The 16,275-nt window shown below is 46.6% G+C and overlaps 1 protein-coding gene across 1 annotated transcript in view; it reads right to left on the minus strand.

Moving 5' to 3' along the window:
* Positions 1–16,275, minus strand: part of LOC138296658 (b(0,+)-type amino acid transporter 1-like) — a 318,433-nt gene that overhangs the window by 62,244 nt on the left and 239,914 nt on the right. The window contains exon 4 of the mRNA XM_069235997.1: positions 3,517–3,551. Within this exon, the coding sequence (XP_069092098.1) occupies positions 3,517–3,551 (35 nt within the window). The remainder of the gene's footprint in view (positions 1–3,516; positions 3,552–16,275) is intronic.

Raw genomic sequence — 16,275 nt, forward strand, 5'->3', positions numbered from 1 at the left:
TTCTAGTGTTTATGACCTGTATATTTTCTGAGAAGGCTATGTGAATTGCCATGAGTAGCATGTAATTGAGATCTGATCTTGCCTTGATATGGCATTGTGAGCACTGCGTCCTCACATAAGATGGCTGATTGAGAAGGAGGAAAGTTTTAATCTAAGGACAACTGGTGAGAAGACCCTGCCAGGACAGGTGTGAGGTTCTCTTGACTCTCTCCAGATAGTAACAATAATAATTTATTGATAGTGCTCTTCTGATTCAAGACGCTGAATGTATTGTCACTGCTTATGATAATGTATCTTGACCGGTTCACCGGTTCACCTATGGATGATGGATGGACTCCCGAGGGTTTTGGATAGACCTCCTATAATATGCCTGTGTTATCTGTCTAACAAGTGATATTTCTATGCTTGAAAATGACCCTGTGCCTTCTTACGTATGTATTCTGCGATTCTCACAACTTTTTACCTACTGTATGCTGAGCACAAGTTGTATGAAATAAAAATAATTTAATATTTTTAAAAAAAGAATCTTGACCAGTTGACCGAATAGAGGATTCTGTGCACAATGAAGGATGTGGGGAAGGATTCTAGGACTGAAGTGTTTTGTATCACTCTTAGCTTTGTTGCCCTGATGGAGGTACCACCCACCAAATTTAGAAACTGCAAACCTAGCATTCATTTCTAAAGCACTGGCAAGAAGCACTGTCACGGCGCTTCCTGTCAATGCTGATTACATTTTGGTCCAGGGCTTCATCAACATGACAGAGTCGTGCAGCAAACTATTTTCTTTTTTTTTTTAAAGAAAATCCCAAAGCAGTATTTTGTTTTTGAAAATAGAAAAAGTAAACAGGAGCTCTCTTCAATGGCGAGGAAGATGTTGGCTGTAAATTTACCAATTTACTGTCTGATTTCCCGTCTGTTGCCTTGGCGATCCGCACACGCTCTCTTTAGATGTTGGCGGTCCCATAGATGAAAGTCCACTGACAGGATCACTGCCAGGATTTTTCACCCGTGCCGATGGCGCCATAGGCAAAAGCATCTGGTAGCAAGATTCCAGACACTCTTACTGTTTGGCTGTTAGAACTGACAGCCTTAGGGTGGTCACCCCTAACTTTATGCCTGCCTCCCTCCACTTTTTGGACACTGTTTTTGCTGGTTTTAGGACTCTGCGCACTTTACCACTGCTAACCAGTGCTAAAATGCATATGCTCTCTCCCTTTACACATGATGACATTGGATCATTCCCAATTGGATTATTTAATTTACTTTTAAGTCCCTATTAAAGTGTATTATATGGGGCCAGGGCCTGTAGATTAAATGCTACTATTGAGCCTGCAGCACTGATTGTGCCACACACTTAAGTAGCCCCTTAACCATGATTCAGGCCTGCCATTCGCAAGGCCTGTGTCTGCAGTTTCACAGTCACTTGGCATTTAAAAGTACTTGTCAAGCCTCAAACTCCGCCTTTTTCTACATATAAGTCACCCCAAAGGTAGGCCCTAGGTAACCTATAGGGAAGGGTGCTGTGTAGACAAAAGGCAGGACATGTACCTGTGTAGTTTACATGTCATGGTAGTGTAAAACTCCTAAATTTGTTTTGCACAGCTGTCAGGCCTGCTCCTTCCATAGGCTATCATTAGGGCTACCCTCATATACTGTTTGAGTGGTAGCTTCTGATCTGAAAGGAGTAACAAAGTCATATTTAGTATGGCCAGAATGATAATACATAATCCTGCTGACTGGTGAAGTTGGATTTAATATTACTATTTTAGAAATGCCACTTTTAGAAAGTGAGCATTTCTCTGCACTTAAGTCCTTCTGTGCCTTACAATCGACATCTGGAAAGGGTTTCGGTGACAGCTCCCTTGTGCATTCACTCAGACAAACCCCAAACATAGGATGCTCAGTCACACATGTATACATCTGCATATTGAATGGGTCTTCCTGGGCTGGGAGGGTGGAGGGCATGACACTTACATGTCAAAGAACAGTAGCCTGCCCTCACACAAAGGACTGCCACACTCCCTACTGGGACCCTGGCAGACAGGATGGAACTGAAAGGGGACCTTGTGCACTTCTAAGCCACTCTTTGAAGTCTCCCGTACTTCAAAGGCATATTTGGGTTTTTAAACAGGGCCTCTGCCCCTACCAACTCAGACACTTCCTGGAGAAGAACCTGAACCAGAACCTGCAACCTGCCAAGGAGAACTGCCTGGCAGTCCAAAGGACTCACCTGACTGCTTTCTGAGGACTGCTGCCTTGCTGTTGCCCTGCTGCCTTGCTGCTCTTTGGCTGTGCTGAAGAAGTGCTCTCCAAGGGCTTGGATAGAGCTTGCCTCCTGTTCCCTGAAGTCTCAGGACCAAAAAGACTTCATTCCTGCAAGAAGAACTCCCTGTGCGGAGAAAATTGCTGCACAGCCTGCAAGGAACGACACATAGCCTGCATCGTGGTGAGAAAATCACTGCACGCTGAACCGGAACGATGCTGCCCGACTTCGCAAGGAGAAGATCGACACAGCCCGACTTCGCAAGGAGAAGATCGACACAGCTCCAGTGTAGCGACCAGAAATTTGACGCACGCCCCACTGGATCGATGCAAAGCCGAGCCGGAACAACGCAGCCCGAATTCCTGAGAGGAATCGACGCAGCGCCTGCTGTGTGGTGGAAATTTTCAAGCAACGCCCACCGGATCGAAGCAGCCATTGTGATTTCGTCCTGCAAGCACCGGATTTCAACGCATCGTCCCCGGGGCGTCCGAAAGCCCTGCAACCCGAAGAGGATCCCAGACTACGCGCCGGAAATCAACACAAAGCCTGCCCTGCATGAAAACTCAACGACGCATCGCCTGTGTGCGCCAGAAAAATTGACGCACACCTCCCCATTTTCCACGCATCTCCTCCTCTGCGGTTCCTTCGGAGAATTTGAACGCAAATCAGGTACTTTGTGCCTCCAAGAGACATTTGTTGCTTTGAAAAGACTAAAGACACTTTATATCATTTTTACAGTGATATTTCAACATACACGAGGGTGGGCACAGGATAATTAGGATTGTTTGTGATTTACCCTGACTAGAGTGAGGGTCCTCGCTTGGACTGGGGGTAACCTGACTGCCAACCAAAGTCCCCATTTCTAACATCCAATCACGATGCGCCTTCCTGTTGATGCAACAGTGACGGCTAACCTGTCACACCTGAGTTAGCAGATTGGGAAGTGTATAAGCCGAAAGTTACCTTTTTCGACTTTTCCCATTTCCTACTGCCATGAATCTGATCAAACAAGTCCTACCTGTGCTGCTGCTACAGGACCATAATGAAAATCAACCCTGTTGTTGCCGGCACCGAAGGTAAGTCGCTGAATTACCTGTCATATTAGGAATTGGCTGTGTACATTAGCACTGGACTTATGTATGTTTTAAAAATACTTGCAAGCAATAGTACAATGATGTGCACTCCATATGTGTGTAATGTGGTAGTTACAAAAACCTTTAAAAAAAACACTTTGCCATATCAATAACACTCACCAATCTGGTGCCAACTGCCTGCATCCAATGGACACCTACACAAAAAAAAACACCAAACCCTAAATGGGAATGTGTTCATACAGATGTGTGTGTAATCATTTAATACAAACACAAAAAGCCAATATAATGTAGTATTTGCACTACACAATGAAACAAGTGGGTTTACACAGAATGTACAACCAATGTAACCTCTAAACTTCCAACATGTCAGATATGTATTAAGGTCACATGTCCTTTTGGTTTGTGCAATTTCAGTTGAACATTAGATGTCATTTAACTCTAAAGTGTCTTATTCCCTGTGTAATGCATATGTGTATATCATCAACACATCATGTTGAAATAAACACACATGCATTCTCAAGTCACAAAAACATAATCATGCATACTTTTGGTGAAACTATTCAGTAACATGATGAATGCTTGCATCAAAATCAACGTGTCCATTACAAATGTACCACACTAATGTATACACTATATAAATATGTCAAATCTATAACCTGTGCATGTCACTGTAAGAAATGAGAATAAGTGTATGTCACACACATTGGCATAAAAACATCATCAGCAATCAAGTACTAATAATCTCAAATTAATGCCAGGAAAAGGTATGGAACATACATGAAATGTTAATAGGAGAATGAGAAGAGTCTCTCAATTAACTTTTAAAATGAAATAAATAAACATATTTAGTAGAGTCCAGCCTGGTAATATTATACTACAGGCCTGGAATGTGCCTCCTAATTGCACTGCCAGGTCCACCCTCCCCAGTAAGGGGCATCCAGTGGGCATAGCAGGCACCTCAATGATCTTACATAGGAGGGGGTGTTTGGGAGGGGTGTGCTTGGTTTTAGGAGGGGTGAGTTTGGGTGTGGGAGGGGTGGATTTACATTTGGGAGGGGTGGTTTGTAATGTGGAAGGAGTCGGGCCAGGGCACATAAAAGTTCTTCTTTTGGGAAAATGCACTGGCTGGTTGGTAAGGAGCTGGTTTTGGGAAGTAGAGGGAGTGGCAGTGGGTGACGTGTATGTCTGTTTAAGGTGCAGTTGCCTGTGGGTTTGGTGTATGTGGTAAATGTTTCATTGTGTTTGTTCTGCTGGGTGTCTTTTGTTTGGGTGAGTATGAGCATTTGTGTCCTGTGGGTGTGGTGCTTAGAGAAGTGGTGGTGCATGTGGGAGTAGTGTCTGCAGGTGTGCAGGTGGTGCATGTGGGTGTGGTGTCTGCAGGCGGGTTGGTGGTTCTGCATGTTGCTGTGGTATGGCTGTGGTATCTGCTGGTGTGGTGGTGCATGTGGGTGTGGTGGTGGGTGCAGTGAATGCAGATGTGCTAGTGGTTGCGGTGATGGTAATTGTGGTGGTGGGTATGGTCTCTGTATTGTAGTGAATCCTAGTTTGTTTTAATGGGATAACAGGAGTTAGCTTGGCTGTAGGCTTGTAAACTCGTGCCCCCGTCACCTAGTGACTTTTAACCTACTTAGCTTGCTATCTCTTAGTCCATTTAATTATTTATTTCCTTTAAAATGGCGGCCTTGTTTATAGTTAGGCCACTTGTTATGAGTTTTATTGTCCGTGTCACTGCGCCAAGGCGTCAAGATCAAGCACAAAAGACAAACAAACAGTAGGTGTTCACACTTAGGGATTTTCCCTCTCTATACTTTCGAGGGATTGTTGATATTAATTGCCGTCCCAAGCATGCCTGCTATCTATTGTTGTGAAATACACCTACGTCAGGGGACCTTGTAGATCTGTATAAATACATCACACTTCAGACAGATAATCAGAGGGATTCCGACCAGAGGGCATCGCCACCATTGCTGATACCGATGCTGCAGTCATCTTGACGCTGACCCAGTCTTCGTGTCCCTACGGAGTCTGAGATACAGACCTCATTCCAAGGTAACGAGGGTTGGGGGCTCCTCTCATGGACATGGCTTTGGCAGATTAGGTTTAACAAACCCAGCTCTCCTTAAGGTAGGAGGTTAGGCCTATTCTCATTAGGGTATTAGGGCATATTCCATCTCGTACATATATATTTATTTTTTTCATATATTGCAAAAATGGTGGGGGTCTTTATAACCATGACTCTCTTCTTCACAATACTGTTGCTTGGTATATTCATTATCCTAATCATTGCAGTTCATGCAACTTATCGCAAATGGCAGTTATGTTAAATAAAAACTATTATAACTTCACTGCATCTGTGTTATTGCCTTTGTTTGTATGAGACATAATACATCTGTGAGAAAAGGGTAATTTCCGTTTAACCACGACAACCCTGAGATATCTTACTTTGAGTCCATGCGTAAGCGACTGCTACAAATCACCTTTTACTATTGTGTTTCTGGTGAGGTACTGCTAGTGAGCCTGTAAGGTTTGGACAACAGTTACAACTAGTTGTAGGAAGAGACTTAGGGGGTCATTCTGACCCTGGCGGTCATTGACCGCCAGGGCCAATGACCACGGAAGCACCGCCAACAGGCTGGCGGTGCTTCCTGGCCAATTCTGACCGCAGCGGTAAAGCCGCGGTCAGAAAAGGGAAACCAGCGGTTTCCCGCCGGTTTTCCCCTGGCCAATGGGGATTCCGACCCCCTTCTCGCCAGCCTGTTCCTGGCGGTTTACACCGCCAGGATGAGGCTGGCGGGAACAGGTGTCGTGGGGCCCCTGGGGGCCCCTGCACTGCCCATGCCACTGGCATGGGCAGTGCAGGGGCCCCCTAACAGGGCCCCAGCAAGATTTTCAGTGTCTGCTTGGCAGACACTGAAAATCGCGACGGGTGCCACTGCACCCGTCGCACCCCAGCAACTCCGCCGGCTCCATTCGGAGCCGGCTTCATCGTTGCTGGGTCTTTCCCCCTGGGCCGGCGTGCGGCCTTTTGTCAGTCGCCCGCCGGTCCAGCGGGAAAGTCAGAATGACCGCCGCGGGCATTTGACCGCGGTGCGGTCTTCTGGCGGTCTCTGCCCGGTGGGCGTTGCCCGCCGCCCGCCGGGGTCGGAATGACCCCCTTAGTCACCTACAAACGAAAGTACTGTCATCCTGAGACCAGCAGTCTTGCTCAGAGCAAGAGTCCAAACTACGACAGTATGTTTGTCTGTGTGCCACTTGTTTTTTGTTATGTCTGTGTTTATGTGTGGATGTACTGCTTATGTGTGTTGGAGCAGGTGCGTGCAAAGGAATGAGTGTGCTTTGGACAGAGCTGGGAATAGGAAATTGGAATGGGAAGGAGCAAGGTTTGGGGCACAAGGGTGGGAAGGTTGGGAGGCTGTAGTCAGTGAGGGGACCAGACTTTGGAATGACCTAAGTAGGTTAGCTGTCGCACTATGAATGCCTTCCTGGTAAGCCAACATTTGTTGCATCCGGCAACTAAGCCCCTGGATGGCATTCAGGAGTCCAGTCTGGCCTATAGAGATAGTCCACACGACTTTAATAGCCTCCTCACTCAGTGCAGCTTGGGGTACAGGGGAAGGAGGGGAGGTTCCTGCAGCGAAGGAGATGCCACCCCCTTTAGAGTACAGGTTTGGCCAACTGGGGTGGAGCAAGATGAGAGTGGAGATAGGAACATGGTGGGGGACAAGAATGCAGATGGTAAAGTCGAGTAGGGTTCACCACCACTAGAGACTGGTCTTCTGTGGAGGCCTCCGAAGACGATGTAGAAAGATTTGTGAACTCCATGCCAGTCCCCTCACCCTCAATGGCACTGAGCCCCTCGGTGTTGTGGTGTCAGAACCACAGTGGCCAGCTCCTTTCGCACCAACATTGCCAATGTTTCCTCCAGCTGTCCCTGATGATGCTGAAAAGAAAGGTACAACAGTTTGAGTGTATCTATGTGTTAGAAATGGGGTCTCTAGTTGGTAGTGGCTTGCACCCCGTCCAAGTAGGGACCCTCACTGTAGTCAGGGTAAAGGAGTCACACATCTAACATAAACCTGCTCACCCCTTTGGTCGCTTGGCACAAGCAGTCATGCTTATCTCAGAGGCAATGCGGGCCACTGGGGGGGGGCAGTTTGTGGCGTGCATACTTGTCTCGTTCGGAGGACTGGCCGAGCTGGACTTTGACTGACTTTTAGGTCCAGTTTCATAGGTCCTCCCATCTCTTTCTGCAATGCAGGCTACACAGCTTATGGACCTCCAGGGCCTGCACCTTCTTGTTGATGGCCTTCCAGATTTCACGCTTTTGATGAGCATTGACCTGTATAGATGAGAAAAAATAAAATATTTTTTGAGTGATTTTGTTTGTCTGTAGACACAATGTTGCTGCATCTTTCACATGCATTCCCAAAGCAGTCAGTACAGACTATTTTCCAACATGTAAAAGTTCCTAGGAAATACTAATTTGCAGTGCTCTGTTGAGTACCCTCAACACTTTCTATCTCCTCATGCCACAAACATCATCTAGGCCAGGGCTATGAAACCTTTCCTGTAGTGAGACCCACTCCTGATTAGTCATTATAAGCTTTTATAGGCTAAACACCTTGCACATTTTTTGCACATATCCCCATGCACAGCTACATTGGCTTAATGCCTAATCTTATAAGAGCCAGATACTATGGTTTGAATCACATAAAGTGACTAAGCGCAGTACCAAAGGGCTGCCATGTGTTAGTGAAAGCATGGTTTTTAGTGATGTTAAACAAGTGTGTGTAGTAATCGGACATACTTGTATGAGTGAGTGACAGCCTGTGCCATTTAAACTTGCAGTACAGGAAATACATTTCCCCATATGTGGCACCATAACTCTTCTTCCAAAATATGGTCTGTAGTTTAACTTGAAAGAAAAGAATCAGACAACTCCGTAACTTAAAAGTTTCTTCTTGCACTTTACATTTCTCTCATTTTGATACCGGCTGTATGTTTTCACTTATACTAGTGGTACAGTGTCTACTGGCCACTGGAAGTAATGGTCCTGCAGTTTGTCTAATGAAATTTGGAATTGTGAGTAACATAAACTGAAAGTTCAGATTATTCTTTCAGGTGACTTTACAATTTAATGTATAGACATTTATATCACTGTCAAGCAACATTTAGTACCCAGCTAAATTATTCACTTCATTACACTCCAATCACAACACATCACTCATGAACAAAACTGAAGGAACTAGCCTGTGTATAAAGAAGGAACAAGTTGTGTAGTAAAGCCTTTCCCACTCAAACATGTTCCTGTTCCTTTGGGTTCCCATACAGCTGGCTGTACAGAGACAGGACCTCTGTGGTGAGGAGTTCCACCTCCTTAGAGGAAAAGGCAGGGGCCCTGTCACCTGCTTTGCCTAGAATCCTAGCTTCCGGAGGTCAGTAACAGGAGCAAAAGTCGAGAAGGTGTTTTTGGCTGCAGTATTAGGAGGTAAGTGAGCTTTTTTCCAGATGCCAAGTACAACTATATGGCGTATGCGATCAGAGACGGTCACAGCTATTGGCTTTCATGAGTACTGTCACACATGTACGTCTGTGTCTGTCAAGGAGTGTTACTCCTACTACACGGTCAACTTCCACAAATGATAGTCGGATAGCCATTGTCTTGCCGTCAAAGTCAGGCAGCCGCTATTTTAGGATGTGAAGCAGTGTATTTTTAAATTAATTGTGCGTCAACAGCACTTAAAACATTATCAATGTCAGATATATACAAAACTGCTTTTGCAAAAATATGACACTTTAAAAAATTTACCGTTGCTGTGTTTCACATCGATAGTGCCGCCGTTCATGTTATACGTCTGTTGACGGTAATTTAAAAAAAAAATAATAATGTGCAAATAATACATTGCAAATGCATTATTTAAACATTATTTGTTAAAAATGTCAAACATGTAAGGAACTGAAGTTTCAAGTTGCAACATTATGCAGAACTTATGAGTACATATATGACACAATAAGATTACTAGTTTTACTAAGACATGAAATGTGTGTTAATTATCAACATACCATTTTAAGTGATAGTTTGTTTTCCTTAAATGCAGGCATATGAATTCAGGGAGGTGTAGAAGACGACATCCTCAAGTCTTCTGACAGTTTCCATACCTTGTCAGCATGAAGGAAAGGGACATCATAAAGAAATTCAGATTAAATAAGCAAACTATACTGGATTTATGTCACTAGCTGGAGCCTGTGTCCTGCCTCACAATAGGAACACAACAGCAATAGTACTAATATTGAAACTTCATTTTGTGGCCACATGACCTTTCCAATACACTGTGACTTTATTTGGAGGTATGTCACAACCAACTTTTATTGGTGTGCTACAAGAAGTCCTTGCTTCAATGATGAGACACATCAATAGCTTCATCCAGTTTCCAAGACATCAGGATTTGGCCAATGTGAAGGGAGATGTTTATGCTTTGGGTGGCCTACCACAGGTGATTGGAGCCATTGATGGCACACATTGTTGCACTGGTGCCACCACACACCAGGGAACAGGTCTACAGCGATCAGAAGAACTTCCATTACATCAAAGTGCAAGTTGTCTGCTTACCTGATTTGTACATCTCAACTAAGTGTGTCTACTTTCCGGGGTCAACACATGATTCCTTTGTACTATGGAACAGCGCCAAACCCCTGCAAATATCACAGCTTGCACTTGAGAGGGCCTGGGTCGTTGGTAAGTACAATATGACTTGAGGATCATTTGCCTTTACCCTAGTTTAGGAATGTACATTAGCTTGATATGATTTTAATCAGTGTATGTATTGTTTCTGTAGGAGACTCAGCTTATCCTAACAGACCATGTGGTTAGCACTACTGAGGAATTCAACAACACCAGAGAAAGTCTGCGTCAGTGAGGCCCATGGAAGAACACTGAGCCAAGTGCAGAGGGCTTTAGACTCCTGAAGGCCAGATTTTGCTGTCTGGACAAGACCGGTGGAGCACTCCTCTACTCACCTGATAAAGTGTGCCAAATCACGGTTGTCTGCTGCATGTTGCACAACATCTCCCTGTAACGGAACATCCCAATCATTGCAGAGGATGGAGACCGTGAAGAGCCACTAAGTGAGGATATTGAAATGCCCAATGAAGACGACAGTGGTAAAGAGGAAGGAATTGACCTACGTCAAGATGTTATTGACCACCTCTTCACCTGACTGTAAGTGAACCTTTACATATTATAACATCCAATGTCAGAACAACTTGTGACATACTGAACAAATCAGTCTGTGATGGTAGTTTAGTAGGAATGGTCAGGTTAGGAACATCCAAGTCAAAGATGTATGTTGATCAAAGTTTCCACACATTGACTACTGTGTTTATTTACATGGAGTATCTCTGCTTGGCTTGCGCTATGTATACATGTCCTCCTCCTAACTTATCATTTGAGTCACATTTCTTACGTGAAATCATTAATATTTCCTTGTTATTCTGTTTTAGGATCCTTCACCATGTCATCTTCATTTGGACATTTCAAAGTTGTGATATTTGAAGTGATATGTTGCTGTAGGAAATTACAAAGGGAGCATGGGTTCATCGTGGGACAGACACCCACTTTGGATGTACAGATGTTGTAGAGAGAAAACTTACACTGCGATTGAATAGAAGTTTTTGAGATTGTATCAGACCTGTTTTCTGTTGGATGTTGCCACCAAGGCAATATGTGCTGTTTAACTTGCTCTAGCCACATATATATGTCAAGCCATAAGATACTGACCTCCGCTCACATTGGCTAAATCTTCAATTTGTGTTCAGTGTATGAAGCTTTTGATGTGTCTTCTCATAGTTGAAAGAATGTTTTATAGCATAACAGTGAAAGGTGGTTATGATGTTCCACCAGATACTGGCACAGTGTACTGAAATTGTAATGGGGCCTCACATTTGGGTACTGCCATTATGTAGACTATTGGTGTTATTGATGTAGGATTCCTATTGTGAGGGCAGGATTTCTAGCTCCAGTTCAGATAAAAAATCAATAATAGTTTGCCTATTTAATTTGGTTTATAAAATCTTCCCTTTCTTCCATGGTGTCAAGGCCGTGGAGTGTCAGCTTCTAGAAGGCACAGACTATTTGGGTTATGCATGGTTTGTGAAAATCATCTATGATTTTGTCAAAGACGTGACAGCTACCAATGTATGACACCAATACATTGAGATTTCATGTTTTATTTTCTAACTTCTTTTTTAACTGGGAAACACATGACCAAGTTGTTATCTCTTATTTGCGTTTTAATCCTATTGGTTGACAGGTTTAAATAATAATTGTGTAAGGAAGACATAGAAAAGGAAATGTCACTATAAATACTACACCAGCCTATGACTTTGTGTTATGTGCTTTTATTTTTAAACAAAAATGAGTGAAAAATCTTTGAAACCAGAATAAAGAAGAAGAATAATGGAAAATAACTAAAGTCCATCATGTATTTGACTAAAATCATTATTTCAAGAAGGTACTGCATAAACTCCTTCCCCAAGAGTCTTCATTACATTAATAAGTTTTATGAATGAAACAACAATGTACCATAGTGCATATTACATTACGTACAGCAATTATTTTTATTTTTTATATGACCATATCAATGTTGCACTTTCCACAAGTCCAAGGAACACTATACTCCTTGTTGTTATTTACTGCTGCAAGGTATCCTCTTTTTTCATGTGTGTGGTCCAACTTGTATATAGCTTGGCCAACCAACTTGGAGGCATGAAAACAGTTCTATAACCTCCAGAAATACATACTTTGTGATCTGCGCAGCTCATGTTGCTATATTCAAATATAAGTCACAACTGGCAGTAGCATGTGAACGGGAACTGCCTCCCTCACCATACGCATGTTGTCAACACACTGACTTATGGCCAAAGACCGAATGCTGCTACTAGGGGGGTGCAGAGTGTTACCAAGGGTCTCCCTCCTGGGTTTCATAGGTAGTAGAAGATATAACTACTACTGGTTGAAACCGGCCCAGTAAAAAGATAATTCCACCTCACATGTTGTATACCACATTCTCAAGTGTGTCTACATCATGATTGCTGAAAAACCTATGGTGCAATTTAAGGTTATAAAATTAATTAAAGAAGTGAATCCCTATCTTCAAAAATGGATTGGCAAGTATAAAAGAATACTATACACTGTTGTACCTCCTGAGAAAAGGTCTAGAAGGGAATGCGAGGGCCAGGTGCACTTACTTGCAACACTAGTGGGAGCTAAAACTGTTTCGTACCCTGCTTGTCAGCTTAACCCCAGGCAGGGCTCACGCTGCTCTCATAATGGACCGCAAAGGGAATTTGTGTCCCCGTAGTGCTTCCGTCTTCAGTAAGCAAGGGGACCTCTCTCAACCCAACATACTGCCGCTTGGCTCTAAACATCAGAGTGAGCTAAATAAGCAAACGTGCAAGGCATTATGGTGGTCATTACAACCCTGGCGGACGATGTTAAAGCGGCGGTAAAACCGCCAACAGGCCGGCGGTAAAAAATTTGGAATTATGACCGTGGCGGAAACCGCCAACAAAGACAGCCACTTTAACACTCCGACCGCCACAGTGGTACAGACAAACAGCGCGGCGGTCACCGCCAACAGACAGGAGGGAGACAAGGTACCGCCCACAGTATCAGAACCTACCAATCCGCCACCTTTTCCAGGGTGGATTCACCGCGGATAAAAACACGGCGGAAACAGGAATTTCAAAGGGAAAACGCTCACCTCTACACACTCCACGAGGAACGACGACACCATGGAGCCGGAACTCCATATTCTTCCTGCACTAGTCTTCCTGCTCCTATACGACGATCATCAACGCCGGCGGCGAAGACAACAGTGAGTACAGCACCTACGACATAGGGGAGGGGGAGGCAAAAGACAGGGACACACACATGCAACACCCCGACCCTCAACCACTACAACACACACACCAATGCATATCCAAACATTACAGTAACAACCCCCCCGGAAGAATGCAAAGACAAAAGGAAATGAGTGGAACCATTGTAATATATCAAAATACAGTAAGCAAATATCTATATATATATATTAAACAAAATATACACCACGATTAGTAGTGCAGGTAATGCACCATTCATTGTCCGTGGACCACTGGGCCCAAAATGCATGGGCGAGGCCCACACTAGATACCTGATCAAAACAGAGAGAACACTGCTGGGGCATCAGATAGAAATACAACAGGCTCCTCAGGGGGAATGGAAGGGGGGCACCTCAGCCGGATGAGTGCACGACGCCAGATCCACGAGGGGGCTCAATGCCCATTGATGTATCCTGGGGAGTGCAAAGCCACAGTCTCTCAAGTCTCTACAGTGGGTGGTTTGCCCACTGTACCATCCTGGGGAGTGCAAAGCCACAGTCTCTCAAGTTTCTACAGTGGGTGGGGTGCCCACTGTACCATCCTGGGGAGTGCAAAGCCACAGTCTCTCAAGTCTCTACAGTGGGTGGGTTGCCCACTGCTACATCCTGGGGAGTGCAAAGCCACAGTCTCTCAAGTCTCTACAGTGGGTGGTTTGCCCACTGTACCATCCTGGGGAGTGCAAAGCCACAGTCTCTCAAGTGGATAACAGTCTCCACAGGTTCTGGAGGGGGACTGGTGGCCAGAGTGCTTCATCCTGTGAAGGACAGAGGTAGTGGATGCCTGTCTCCACTGGTTCTGGAGGGGGAATGGTGCCCAGAGTGCTTCATCCTGTGAAGGACAGAGGTAGTGGATGCATGTCTCCACTGGTTCTGGAGGGGGACTGGTGCCCAGAGTGCATCACTCACCCCATGTTCAGCGGTGCTTGAGTTTGCAGTTCCTGACCTGTTCAGCGGTGCTTGCCGTGTTCAGCAGTGCTTGAGTTTGCAGTTCCTGACCTGTTCAGCGGTGCTTGCCCTGTTCAGCAGTGCTTGCCATGGCGGTCTTTGCCCTGTTTAGCGGTGCTAGAGTTTGCAGTTCCTGACCTGTTCAGCGGTGCTTGCCCTGTTCAGCGGTCATTGCCATGGCGGTCTTTGCCCTGTTCAGCGGTGCTTGAGTTTGCAGTTTCTGACCTGTTCAGTGGTGCTTGCCCTGTTCAGCGGTGCTTGCCCTGTTCAGCGGAGCTTGCCATGGGGGTACTTCATTGCCCAGCTGGGCTGGGGCTGGCGGTCCTTCATTGGGCAGCTGGGCTGTGGCTGCCGGGGCCCTCCTGGGCAGCTGGGCTGTGGCTGGCGGTGGCCTCCTGGGCACTGACTCTGGCGGTGGCCTCCTGGTCATTGACGACCGGGCTGCCCTACTGGGCACTGACTCTGGCGGTGGCCTCCTGGACAGTGACGATTGGGCTGGCGGTGACCTCCTAGGCAGCGGGGATGATGGCGGTCTTCTCCGCCGTGCTGCTCCTCCCAGACTATGGCAATTTCTTCTGCCACTTCCCCACCTCGGGAGGAGTCACAGCTGAGTCGACACTCCCCCCGGGACCTTTGTGAGTAGCTTTGCTGGCTGGAGTCTTCACCCTCTCCCGCCGGGCACTGTCCAACTTCTGGTGCTTCACAGGGAGGGGACTGGCTGTGCTGTGGCTCCGTGTCACACTGGCTGCCCTGGTGCCCGGTGCACTCCACATACCTGTAACAAAAGGCACCACTGGTCCCGGAGATTTTTTGGCTGAGGTGCTAGTTCGGGACCTATGAATTGGAGGGGGGGGTGGGAAAGAGGTCAAGCTTGGTCAGGAAAAGTTTCTTAGGAACACTGGGACGGGTAGCTGGAGGGGGTTTGGGAGTGGAGGAACAGGTAGTGGTTGTAGGAGGTGTACGTTTGGTGACTTTGGGTGAAGGTGCATGCGCTGGAGGCTGTTGTGAGGTGGATGGGTGTTGGGTGGGTGTGTGCCTGCGTTTGTGTACTTTGGGAGGGGGCGTCACAGACACACTGGGAGAGGACTCAGGGGACGTGTAAATGGTAGTGGGGTGGTGAGTGCACGTGAGCGGGGTGTGGTGGTGGGTGTGCTGGTGCGGGACGTAGCGGCTGTAGTGGTAGTGCATGCAGGTGAGAGTGTAGACGAGACTGGGAGGGAGGAGGGAGACGACGAGGAGGGGGACACAGTGGAGGCAGTGGATGTTGCTGTGTCTGTATGTGTGTGATGCTTGTGTGAGTGCCTGTGGGATATGTGGTGCTTATGTTTGCCTGAGCTTCCCTTGTGTGGTGAGGTGTGTGCATGCTGGTCTGATGGTGTGCTTGGGATAGGCTGGGGTACAGGGGATTGGGTCTGGGTGGAGGAAGTTGGAGGGGGGAGGCTAGACACAGGGACAATGGCTGCCATCAGTGCTGAGGCCAGAGTTTGCAGGGTTCGATGAAGGGCAGCCTGACCAGAATGAATGCCCTCCAGGAATGCATTTGTGTGTTGCAATTCCCTTTCTACACCCTGGATGGCATTCAAAATGGTAGACTGCCCAACAGTGAGTGACCTGAGGAGGTCAATGGCCTCCTCACTGAGGGCAGCAGAGGTGACAGGGGCAGGGGCTGAGGTGCCTGGGCCGAAAGTGATGCCCACCCTCCTGGGTGAGCGGGCACGGGGCGAGGGCTGAGGGGCTGCTGGGAGGGCGGTGCTGGTAGGGGGGGTGGCGGCTGTACCTGTAGAAGTGGGGGGCACAGATTTTGCCGCCACCACAAGGTAGCTTCCATCGGAGGACGGGTCCGTGTCGCTGGTTGCAGATCCTGTGACCGCCGTGAAGCTCCCCTCGCCCTCCGTCCCACTGGTGTATTCCGAGTCCGTGGTGTGGCCCTCCATGGCCATGTGGGATGCAGCTCCCTCGTGCTCCGGTGCCACTGTACCTCCGCCTGATGATGCTGATGCACACAAGAACAGGGAGACCACAAAAAAGGGGGGGACGACAGAAGAAAGACAGGTTG

The sequence above is a fragment of the Pleurodeles waltl genome, chromosome 5, assembly GCF_031143425.1.
Source record: "Pleurodeles waltl isolate 20211129_DDA chromosome 5, aPleWal1.hap1.20221129, whole genome shotgun sequence".
Classification (NCBI taxonomy): domain Eukaryota; kingdom Metazoa; phylum Chordata; class Amphibia; order Caudata; family Salamandridae; genus Pleurodeles; species Pleurodeles waltl.